Source organism: Loxodonta africana, chromosome 9, assembly GCF_030014295.1.
Source record: "Loxodonta africana isolate mLoxAfr1 chromosome 9, mLoxAfr1.hap2, whole genome shotgun sequence".
Classification (NCBI taxonomy): Eukaryota; Metazoa; Chordata; class Mammalia; order Proboscidea; family Elephantidae; genus Loxodonta; species Loxodonta africana.
In genome coordinates, this window is record NC_087350.1 from 65,623,398 (window position 1) to 65,636,491 (window position 13,094).

The 13,094-nt window shown below is 34.5% G+C and overlaps 1 protein-coding gene across 1 annotated transcript in view; it reads left to right on the plus strand.

The window, feature by feature from the left end:
* The first annotated feature begins 1,608 nt into the window (after nt 1-1,608).
* SHOC1 (shortage in chiasmata 1) overlaps nt 1,609-13,094 on the plus strand; it is an 83,100-nt gene continuing 71,614 nt past the window's right edge. The window contains 5 exon segments of the mRNA XM_003407806.3: nt 1,609-1,653; nt 2,126-2,249; nt 5,745-5,832; nt 6,533-6,717; nt 12,665-12,830. Coding sequence (XP_003407854.2) covers nt 1,609-1,653; nt 2,126-2,249; nt 5,745-5,832; nt 6,533-6,717; nt 12,665-12,830 — 608 coding nt within the window.

Genomic DNA, 13,094 nt, shown 5'->3' on the forward strand with positions numbered 1-13,094 from the left:
GATGAGCACCCTAGGCTAGAAGGTACTACACAATAGCCACAACAATAGACTCGAGCATTCTAAGGATCATGAAGATGGTGTAGGGCTGGGCAAAGTTTCATTCTGTTATATGTAAAAAAGAAAAGGTTATCATTATTTGAAGCCGACTCAAAGGCGACTAACAATTACCTGTAAGAAAATGCCATTTTGGCATTGTTTAAGTAAAAGTGAAACAGGATGGCAACACTGTGTATTCCCCGTATTTGTTGGTACCACAGAATCTAACGGTATTAAAGATAATTCATATAAAACCTTTAGGCTTATTTTAATTGAAAAGCTTACTGTAAAATCCAAAAAGTTTTCTGAGTCATTAATAAAATAATTGTGTTCTGGGTTGTTTAAAAGGAGCCTTGTTCACGAAGTGGTTAGTGCTTTGCTGCTAACCAAAAGATTGGTAGTTTAAACCCATCAGCTGCTCTGTGGGAGACAGATGTGGCAGCCTGCTTCTGTAAAGACTTACAGCCATGGAAACTCTATGGGGCAGTTCTGCCCTGTCCTACAGGGTCAAAATGAGTCAGAATCAACCCAATGGAGTGTGTTTGGTTGAATTTTGGGTTGTTTAAGAGGTTTACTATTGGGTTTTTTTGTTTTTTTTAATCCGGAAGTTGACTAGTCAAGGATGTTAACTTGATGGTAATTAAATAGAAGAATAAATTTGTAGTCCATTAATGCAGACCGGATCTTCAGGTCTTCTGGTCCAATGCTACAGGTAAGGAAATAGGTCAACTTCAGACAAACTTAATATAATGACTAAAGCAAGACTGCTTGGGTTAAAATGTATGTTTCATTGACCAAAAACTTACTGACAAACTACTATTTGGAAATTTCTAGCTTACATCTGAACTCCTCAGGATATTTTAAATGATTGATCAAAAGACTAAGAACTATCTGATAAACTGGAGTCTATCCCAAAGTAACTTTTCTAAATTGTAATTCTTCTGGTTTTCACATAAACGAGAAACATTCTGGACTAATTCAGCATTCTAAATTTTACTTATTGCTCCATTAGATGGGTTTTCCAATAATTGGCCTAGGAGTAATATACTGTAATTGCTTTATTCCAAATGAGCTAGCTCTTAGGGAATTCTGACTTCAGGCTTTTTATTTTATAAGTAAGAATATGGAAACAATTTCCCAGATCCTACTCCACTGCTTCAGCACAGAGTTTAGCCCTTGGTTATGCAGTTTCAAAAACAGTTAAGAAACATGGTTATCCTGGGAAAACCATTCTACCGGTCCTGTGAACTTCAGTCTCTTTTGGCTGAACTTCATAATTTGTATTAGATATATTTCAACCTACCAATTAGATGTATGGATTAAACAAAATGAGAAAATGTGTAGTTTTTATATCACCATATATTATTTTCATATTAAGTTTAAAATCAAAATAAAGAATGTTATTTTTGTAGTTAATGTTTATCAGTCAGAGTCTTTTTTTAAAAAAGAATGAACCAAAATTTTGTGATTAAGAGAGGTTTTCTGCTCCTAAATTTGCTGTTTTACCGACATTTCATTTTAATTTTTTATTTCCAGTTGTTGAAGTTTGTACTGCTTTCAAAGAAAGAAGATATGTTTTCACCAATCAAATATTATGCAATAGACTATTTATATGAGGTAGAGTATTATTGGTTCACTACCTATTTACTAAGACTGCAAAGATATAAATTGTTTTTTTTTTCTATAGAAAACAAAAATTAAGGCAGCCATATTATACTGTTAACTGAAAAAAAGCACATTGCTAAATGGTATATAAATAGTAAGATCTTTTTTTGTCAATCGTGCAGGCACATACATGCACACACACACACACTCTCTCTCTCTCATGCATACATATTTTAGCCTAGCCTAGAAAAAAAAAAATCTACGAAAATACATCAAATTATTACTGATTGTCTTGGGGGGATTAGTTTTCTAGGGACTTTGACTTAGTTAAGTGGTTCTGTGTTATTTGATATTTTACAATAAGCTTGTATTGCTTTTAGAGAAAAATCCTACACTTTTAAAAGAGTATAAAATTTTACTATTCTGAATATTGATAAATAAGTGGTATGTATTGAAATATTTTTAATCTTACTTTCTTACACAGAATGTAGTTAGAAAGAGGTTTTGCAGAGATGCTTTATTGCTCCAAATCCCTTCTTGTTTACATCAAGATAAAAATTATCATGCAGGAGTTACTGATGATGAATTTAGGAGGCCATGGACAAGAGGTGTGTTTTGCTTATATTTCTCAAAAATCTGTTTTAAAAATTATTTCATAGCACAGGGCAGTAAATTACTAAGAAAAAATAGTGTTTTCCTCATTAAATTTATTTACATTTAGTCATCATTTAGTTTACATATTAATATTTTTATTACAGAATTCAGGTGACAAAGTTAGGAATTGGAAAGCTTATACTAGATATGAATAGAACAAATAAAAGATATGTAAATGATGAGGTCTTAAAATATTCTAACATTGTAAACATTTGTAGCATTATAATAGGATTTTGTCAGACTGTATGAGGACTACTTAAGGTGTAGCGATACACTGACTATAAAATTATTTTTAAATGTATATGTGTATAATATCATTTTTTGCTTTTATTAAGTCATGGACTTAGGAAAGAGGTAGCTTCCTTAGAGAAGTCAAGTCAGGTAACATTTATTTAGTATGTATTATGTACCAGGCACTGTTACGGGTGCTGAGGACACAGGTACTAAGAAGACATAGAAATGGTCCCGGTCCTTGCTAAATGTATAGAGAAAAGACGATAGTGTAATGTGATGTAAAATTCAAGTGGGCAGTTCTATCTCCTAATATGGTTAGGGAAAGCCCTGTGTGAAGAGGTGGACATTTGAGTTTAGACCTTAATGATGAGAAGGCAACAACTGAGAAAAGATATGGGGGGAAAGCCTTTTAAGCAGTTGCAGGGTTCCTGACTCAGAAATGAACTTGATGTGTGTGAAGATCAGAAAACTAGGCCACTGTGACTGATTGTTGTTGTTAAGTGCCATTAAGTCTATATATATAGTGACCCTGTATATAACAGAGTGAAATGCTGCCCAGTCCTGTGCCATCCTCACAATCTTTGCTATGTTTGAGCCCGTTGTTGCAGCCACTGTGTCAATCTATCTCATTGAGGGTCTTGCTCTTTTTCACTGACTCTCTACTTTGTGACTAGAGGGTAATGAAAAAAGGGAGATCTGAGAAGTAGACAGTTGCTGAATGATATAAATACTTGTACGCCATGATGTAGAGTTTTACTTATTTATTTATATTATGGTTGATGGGGAAGCCATTGGATGATTTTAAGAAAGGGTGCGATATAATCTGATTTATGCTTTAGAGAGATCATTCTGGTTGTCTAGACGATGCAAGGAGTGGGTGCTAGAAGGCAAAAGTAGCCATAGGTACATCAGTGACGAAGCTATTGTAGTGATCTAGAATCTAGACTACTAGAAGAATATAGACTTAGATGAAACATGATGGTGGCTTGGACTAGGCTCATACATAGTAATGGAAATGTGAGAAATAGTTAAAACTGGGATTGTTTTAGAAGTCCAGCCAACAGTGACGAAGCTTAAAAAAAAAAAAGATAGGAATAAAGAATGTCTCCTGGGTTTTTGACCTGAGCAACTGGGTGGAAGGCAGTGCCATTTCCTGAGATAGAGAAAGGCTTATGGGGAAGCCAATTTGTGGCAGGATTCAATAGTTCTACTTTCGCCAGATTAAAATGCCTGTTAGGCATCTACGTGGAGATATAAAGAAAGCAGTTGGTTATACTAATCTTGAGCACAGCTGGTGTTTTAAATTGGAGTCATCAATATATAGATTGCACATAAAGTCATGGAAATGAATGAAGTCAACAAGAGCATGAGTAGAGAGCATAGAACAGAGAGCCTAGGACAGAGCCTGGGAGCACTACAACAGTTAAAGGTGTGACAGAATGAGAAATCAGCTAAGAAGACAAATGAGATAGGAAAATCAGGTAAGTGTGGTGTTGTAGAATTCTAAAGAAGAATGTGTTTCAAGAAGGAGGAAGTAGTCAGATGCATTGGCTCCTCTTAAAAGGTCAAATAAGATGAGGGCAATGAATTGACCATTAGGTTGACTAAATGTAGGCCATTGTGCCACCAGGACTCCTTGTATCAAATTGCTTCTCTTATAGAAGGAAAAAATTAGTTTACCATCTTTTTCTATTTCTTTTAAAAATAATAATATCAATAACAGCCAAATTTTATTGCATGTCAATTACCATTCTAAGCAAATTTCATGTCTTATTACATTTAATCTTTACAACAGCACTATGAAAAGGCTACTATTATTATTTCTAATTTATAGATAAGAAAACTGAGGTACAAAGAGATTAAGAAATTTACCCAAGGTCATACAGTTAATAAGTGGCAGTACAAGGATAAAAATTAGGCAGAGTGATTCCAGAACCTGTACTGTTAACCACTAAACTTTCTAGCCTTTCAGTGAGGCACACATTCAGGTGTTAAGTGATTTGTTCAGGGTAACAAAACTAGTAAGGATCAGCACTGATGGTACGATACAGGCCCTTTAACTCAGTTGCTTTTTCCAAAACTAGTACATAGTCCCTCTCCACAAAGAACCAAAAGTCTAATTTGGGATACAAGTGTTCTAGGGTAAAAATATCACAAAGTTTAGTAAAGCAGAAAGAAAGGTTTTATTCAGCATATATTCAAAGAAGCAGAAGTAGGAAACTGACAAGCATGCTGCCAAAGCTTTGTCTGCTCAAGTCCAAGGAATATTACAGAATAGGCAAGAATGGGAAAACAGAGAAGCATGCTGCTAGAGCTGTGTCTGTCCAAGTCCAAGGAATGTTACAGATTGATCAGTGTATTAACACTGCAAAATGGGCAAAACCACTGAGACCTTCACCTCTTTACAGACTGGCTAAAAACTATTAAATCACCATGATTCTACATTTTGAATCATCTTTCTTAACAATCATTGGTATAGCTTTCAGTAACAACAGCCAGACGGGTCCTCATTGGTCCAACAAATCTTACTATTCACTAAATGCTAATAGAAAAAGTTAAGAGTGGAAAGTATATGGGTCTTTTGTGCTCTGTTTATGATTTATGTGAAAGTTTACTTAAAAGATGTTTTCCAAGATTGTCCTTGCTATTGTCTTTATACCTCCAGGCCCAGATGATGTGTTCTTGTGAGTCCTTGTGGGTTCTTATAGGTCCAGCTCTAGCTGGGTCACATTCTCTGTGCTCAAGGACAGGGAATAATAGCTCCAATACTATCTCCTAAATCGCAAGCTATAGATACATAAAATTTTAAAATGGCGATATAAGACTATGTATGATTAAGTCCCGCAGTGAAGGCTACATTATGACTGTTCAAGGACGATATATCCGAGTGAACTGCAATGGTTAAGAAAGGCTTTATAAGGTATAGCATGAGCTGGCGAACAGGACCATCTGGGATGGTAGTACTGTATAAGCAAAAGAGACTATAAAAATGAAGATTGTGTGTTAGGCAATATTGTTCTAACTGTAATTGAGCTTTAAAAATAATAATGAAGGATGATCGTTTAAATATTTGGAAGAAGGTATCACTTTGGAAAAACTAACATTTGTGAACAAATAAAGATAGCAACATAATGTAAAAAGGTGAATGCTTGGCTTGCTTGTATTAAGTGTAAAATAAAATTTTAGAAGCTAATATTTGCCATGCTCCTTTCTAGCCTCAGCTCTTTCAGTTTGGGGAATGACAGATACTTCAGTCTTGGATCAATGGGAAGCAAGTTTCTTTGTGGAGGATTTCCTTGAAAAGTATGTGTCTTTAACCCCAAATTTCTACTTAAAAGAAACAAATAGCCATTTAAATGTGTCCAGATTCTGGATACAGAGAAGCCAGTATACCATTTCTTCCATCAAGGAATTTAAAAATCAGGTTAGGAGAATGATCTGGAGGAGCAGATATTGATATTAAATGTATAGCACAAAGGCAACTTAGCAATGTATGGCAGAGCCTAAAAAATGTTTACACATTTAACCTCATCATTTCTGTTTTTAGGAAACTTATTTTAAGAAAACTATTAGATAAGTACACAAACATGTTCTTGCATTGTTGATCACAATAGCAAAAAACTGCAACAAACTTAAATTTCCAGCAATAGGAAATTGGGTAAATAAATTATGATTTACCAGTACCATAGGATTCCATTCATCCATTAAAAAATGATGTGACTGTACGTAAATTACCATGTAAATGTGCTTATGCTTCATTGTTTAGCAGAAAAGAGCGGTTATAAAAAATATAGGATACTATAAATGGTTTTTTTAATGTTCAAACATATTGAAAAATTTGCGTAATTTTTGCATTCATCTCTGCAGTGATAGGGCTATGGGTGATTTTCCTTGGTTTTTATCTGTTGGAATTTGATAATTTTTGTACAATAAACATATACTATTTGTTAATAAAAATGTTTTAAAATAGGACATATATATCAGTTACTTTATAATGTTTTAGGAGAACAATTACAGGAATCCCAACCCTGGTTAATTGTGAACTTGAAGAAGTTGTTCCAAGTTCAAACCCGAATTCCCAGACTGATGTAGAGGAAGCCGATTTACATACCCATGAAGATTACAGCGAAGTTTTTACACTTGTCAGCTGTTCAGAAAAATATCCAGCACTTCAAACACAGAACGAAGGTAAAGCATTTATTATTTCTATTGTTACAAAACATTTCTCACTAATATACAAATTCTCATTTCTGTGAGTTCTTTATTTGATTGGATTGCTTATCTGAAAAATCTTAATTCTATTTTCTTATTTAACTGATTTGTTAATTATGGAACTTTAGGTTGGAAATAATTTTTTTCTCAGAATTTCAACGCTTTTGTTCCATTTTATTCTAGTTCCCAGTATTGCTGTTGAAAAGTCTACGACCATTCTAATTTCTAAATATTTTTACATGATCTCCTTTTCACCCTGAAAACTTTTACAAGTTTTTTCTTACAGTCTTCTGAAATTTCACAATGGTATGCCTTGTTGTGGGTCTGTGTTCATATATGGAGTTGGGCATGCGATGTTCCCTTTTAATCTAGATATTCACGCACTTCAATTTTGAGAAATTTTCTTGAATTATTTCTTTAATGAATTCCTTCCCTCATTTTTATTTTGTTCTCTCTTCCTGAATCTCCTATTGCATATTTATTAAGGTCTTCCTTAATGCCTTTCAATAAACTTAAAAATTTTTTTTTCATAAAGTTGGTACATATCTTTTATTAGATTTATTCCTATGGGTACTTTATTTTAGCAGCTATTATTAATTGTATTTTTCAATTAAGCTTTCTCTTTGTTGCTTGTGTGTAACAAAAACCGGACCAAACCCATTGCCATCAAGTCGATTCTAACTCATGTCAGCCCTATAGGACAGAGTAGAGAACCACCCCATAGGGTTTCCAAGGAGCAGCTGGTGGATTTGAACTGCTGACCTTTTGGTTAGCAGACACAGCTCTTAACCACTACACCACTAGTGTTTCTGTGTATAACAGAAGGCAGGTGATTTTTATATTGCTCTTATATATCCACCCACCTTCCTAAACTCTCATATTAATTCCGCTAATTAATTCTAATAATTGTAATATTCATAATCATCTGTGAATAATGGCCACTTGTTTCTTCCTTTACAATGTTTTTGTTTTTTTTTAATCTTACTATGCTGACTAGGACTCCCAAGTACTTTGTTCAACAGAAGCAGTGATAGTCGCCATCCTTGTCTTGTTCCTGACAATAAAGGAAATGCTTTATTAAAAATGTTTACATTACTTTTTTTAATGTTTACATCATTTTCAATGGTGAATCATCTTCCATGTTTACATCATTTTCAATGGTGAAATGTTAGAAGCATTTTCTTTATTGGGTTGAAGGAGCTTTTGTCTGTTCCTAGCTTGCTAAGAGCTTTTAATCATGAGTGAAGATTGAATTTTATAAACTATTTTTATATTCATCAATATATATGCTTCTTAAATGTATAGAATGTCCCTTTATTAAAAACCCATAATCCTGTAATCCAAAGATAAATCATTTTACTATTGTGATCATACTATATATACATTATATTATTTTAAATGTTAACATTATCTTGGGAACATTTTACCAAATTCTTAAATTTGCCTCAAAAGTATGGCTTTTAATGACTTCAGTTCTTAATTTTATGTAGGTATCTTACATCTTCCAATTTGAGAGCATTAATGTTGCTTTTAATTTCAAATATATACATAAATGTGTGTTCCCACTTCTAATTATTTCCTGAGAGTAAATTCCTGGAATTAGGTGGTATAAATATTTTTTAGCTACATGTCCACTAGTATGTTTGTGAATACTCTGTTCAGTCCAGCCTTATCATCCCTGGGTATATTATTACTGTGGTTGTAATAAATTTTTTTTATTGTACTTTAGATGAAAGTTTACAGAACAAACTAGCTTTTTATTAAACAGTCAGTACACACACTGTTTTGTGACATTGGTTGCCAAGCCCACAACATGTCAACACTCTCCCCTTCTTGACCTTGGGTTTCCTGTTACTGGCTTTCATGTCCCCTCCTGCCTTCTAGTCCTTGCCCCTGGGCTGGTGTGCCCATTTGGTCTTGTTTTGTTTTATGGGCCTGTCTAATCTTTGGCTGAAGAGTGAACCCCAGGAGTTACTTCATTACTGAGCTAAAACGGTATCCTGGGCTGTACTTTCAGGGTTTCTCTAGTCTCTGTCAGACCAGTAAGTCTGGCCTTTTTCTGTTAGCTTGTTTGTTTTTTGTGAGTTAGAATTTTGTTCTATGTTTTTCTCCAGCTCTGTCCGAGACCTTCCATTGTGATCCCTGTCAGAGCAGTCGGTGGTGGTAGCTAGGCACCATCTACTTGTGCTGGACTCAGTCTGGTAGAGGCTGTAGTACTTGTGGTCCGTTAGTCCTTTGGACTAATCTTTCCCTTGTGTCTTTGGTTTTCTTCATTCTCCCTTGCTCCAGATGGGGTGAGACCAGTGCAGTATCTTAGATGGCCGCTCGCAAGCTTTTAAGACTCCAGACGCTACTCACCAAAGTAAAATGCAGAACATTTTCTTTAGAAACTGTTATGCCAATTGAACTAGATGTTCCCCGAGACTGTTGTAATAAATTTTAACCGATAGACAAAAAACTATATTTTATTTGCATTTTTTAAATTATTGGTATGTATTGGCCATTTGTATCTTTTTACTTTATGAAATAATTCTCTTCTTTGTTTATTTTTCTATTCTTATGTTTTATCTTTATATATCAAGGTTATCAATAACCTCAAGTGTATTTAATTTGAATCTAATCAGTTCTGTCAATGTTTTCCTTCTTTGGTTTCTTTCATTGCTTTTATACTTAGAAAATTCTTCCTTGAATTAGATAAATATTTATTCATATTTTCTTTGAGGTTTTTTATGGTTTTATTTTTCAGATTCCAGTATATGTTTAAAAGTAGGTATAAAAATATTTCCAAATGTTTTGGCAGTTGTCTCAATAATCCTTCGTTTCCCTACTGATTAGATACCTCTTACATCATATACTAAATTCTTATCCACGTTAGAGTTTATTCCTGGATTTTCTAATACGTTCTGTTGATTTGCTTATTACTGTATCAGTATCATATAGTTTTAACTATTTTATATATACTTATAACAATAATCTCCTCTCATTACTCTTTATTATTTTTTTTTACCACTCTCAACTCTTTTTTCTTCTAGTTTTACTTTTGAATCATTTTTTCAAGTTCCAACACAGACCTATTGAAAAATTGAGATAGTATTGGAACCCTTTGAAATTTTTACCCTAATTAGTCTTTCTAACCAGGAACATGGATGATCTTGACTTCTATTCAAGTGTTTCTTTCTTTTTTTTTTTAATGGTCCTCAGTAAAGTTTCATTGTGTCCTCCATATACTTTCTGCACATTTTTAGCTGTGTTTACTCCTTGGTATTTCATATATTGGTGACCATTATGAATGTTTTGTTTTGTTTTCTCACCATTTTTTGACTGGGCTTTTATATGTTAGAGAACCATTGGTTTTATTTATTTTTTTATGAACATCTTTATTTGTTTCATTTAATCATCATGGGTTTTCTAGATGGACAAAAGTATCTCAAAGAAGAATAGTTAACCAGTCCTGTTACCAATCAGTAGATTCCTTTTTCTGCTCCTTTTCATAGTTAACTAGCCAAAACTTTGTTTCCTGGTGACAATTTAACACTGTTCTATGATAGAGGAAAATAGTCTCTTCATATCTGTGTAGTACACATAGTAGCTGTAATAACGTAAGAATTCTAGGGAAGGCTGTAATAGCTGTAAGAATATAAGGAAGTAGCACCCCTGGATAACAACCTTTGTGTATTTATAAAGAACATTGGTTGTGGTGAGATGCTGCCCTCAAGTGGCTCCATCAAAAACAAGTATGGTTGGAAAACAAGACCTCATAACTTACATGAGTTATCCCCATGAACTTCCAGAAATGCCTAGATGAGGCTCTAGGAAGGAAAGATGGCTCAACTTTCTGCTTTTGCAAGTGGAGTATGGAGATGGAGGTAAAAACTAATGTCATTTGAATTTTTACTATTAATATGATTTCATTAATATTTATGGGATGGATTATATAAATGAATCTTTTTAAAACTTTCTCAGATAAGCCCTGTTTAGACATAGAATTGATTTTCTAACTTTGCCTGATTTGTCATGTGAAGCTATTGGGCATGAGATCATCCAGAACTTAACAGGTTCAGAAGAGACAATCTTTTGTGGGGCTAGTTTATATCAGGAGTTCTCTTTTGGGTTTTCATTAAGCACCAAGCAAAGAGATGTCCCCTGGCTGCCTGCTTTATACCATATATTTATTAAATACACTACCTGAAAACTTAATTCTGTCTCTGTCCCATGCTGTTCTACCATCACTTAACTTAAAAGCCACCTTGACATTCCCCTCAGGGTGGCTTTTGCTTTTGGGAACTTGGCTTTCTCAATAGTTCCTCCTCTGAGCTTACATCTTCCTTTTTTCTCTTTCCATTTGAGAACTTATTAAAGAATGGGGGCATGTTTTATGTCTCCTTCCTCTACTTAAAAACTGTTAAAGCTCTCACACAATTAGCCAAGATTGTGAAGTAACCCAAGCATGGCAGGGTGGGGGTAGAGAGGAGAAATTTATTCCAGTAATTAACTGTTAGCAGTAATGTTTCTTAATATGTAAGATATATCACACTTCTCAAGTAGACACTTTGCTGTATACCTTCCATTGTAGTTAATTTTATAGCAACCATGTATGAATAACTTTAGAGTGATAGAATCAGAGTTGGTCTCATTTGTAGGCTTTGTAGACCATCTCCATTTCCGATATGTCAGAGTGTCTGGGAGATGAGTTAGAGACCTTAAGAGGGAAAATGATACAGAGAAGTAAAGACTAGGGTCTGCAAGAAGTCAAATGCTTTTATTTCTTTATAATTTTGCTTAGGCTACCCCTGCCTATTTTGAAGCATAAGGCAATAAGATATATTCTTCCATTGATTAAACTAATCTTTGCTAGTAAAGTAGGAAGTAGTATAACTCTTTCAGGCTGTTTGACTATTTCTTGGTGTATTAAATATTAAAATGTATTGAACTTTCCCTGCCAGTGGCCATCTAAAATATATCTGCTGGTCCCATCCCAGCTGGAGCAAAGGAGAGTGAAGAAGACCAAAGACACAAGGGAAGGATTAGTCCAAAGCACTAATGGACCACAACTACCACAACCTCCACCAGACTGAGCCTAGAATTAGCTGGTACCAAGTTACAACCACTGACTGCTCTGGCAGTGATCACAATAGAGGGTCCTGAACAGAGCAGGAGAAAATGTAGAACAAAATTCAAATTCACACACACACAAAAGACCAGGCTTGCTGGTCTGACAGAGAGTGGAGAAACCCCAAGAGTATGGCCCTTGGATACGCTTTTAACTCAGCACTGAAGTCACTCCTGGTTCACCCTTCAGCCAAAGATTAGACAGTTCTATAGGGTCAGTAGGAAACCCTGGTGGCTTAGTGGTGAAGTGCTATAGCCGCTAACCAAAAGGTCGGCAGTTCAAATCCACCAGGCACTCCTTGGAAACTGTATGGGGCAGTTCTGCCCTGTCCTATAGGGTTGCTGTGAGTTAAAATGGACTTGACAGCAAAGGGCTTTTTTGGTTTATAGGGCCAACAAAAACACACGCGAGGGTTGCGCTTCATGGCCACACCAGCCCAAAAGCAAAGACGAGAAGGCAGGAAGGGATAGGAAACCTGGACTAACAGAAACAGAACCTGGGGTGGAGAAGGGGAGAGTGTTGACACATTGCAGGGTTGGCAAATAATGTCACAAAACAATTTGCGTATTAACTGTTTAATGAGAAATGAATTTGCTCTGTAAACTTTCACCTAAATCACAATAAAAAAAAATTATTGAGCTTTTGTCTATGTACCAGTACTATGCCACATGCTTTATATGCACAGTACAGTGAAGAACTAATGAGTTAAAAATGTGTTTGAAAACCAACTATTTCTAATGGCTAATTACAGTAACTATCTAAATTTCTTTGCATAACTTTCAGATTTTTACTTATTCCATTATTTCTTTTCAGATTTTTTAATTGATGATGAAGAAATACTTTTTGTAAATAATTTGATGGACTATAGAAGTCATTTACCAACTTCGAATACTCTCTCGAGTAGGCTAAAACTACATTTGGTAAAGGATCCCTTTTTAGATTTGAAAGGACAGATCCTCACAAAAGCTGATTTTTTCAGGTACTTAATTGCTCAAGGCTATAAATATTTTTAAAAGGAGAAAATAGTCTTAGTACACTCCTAAGTTTAGATGTTATCAATAATAATATTTTATTGTTGCTTTACCTCAACTCTAAGGTAATCATTATGTATTTTGATTGGCTACAATTCTGGCTACATCTCCAAACTTTTGTCAGTAAATACAGTATAAACATTTTGTATATACATTAATCTAGAAAATTGAGATGAAAGAAAACCACTTTCATTTTCTATTTTGTTAAACGT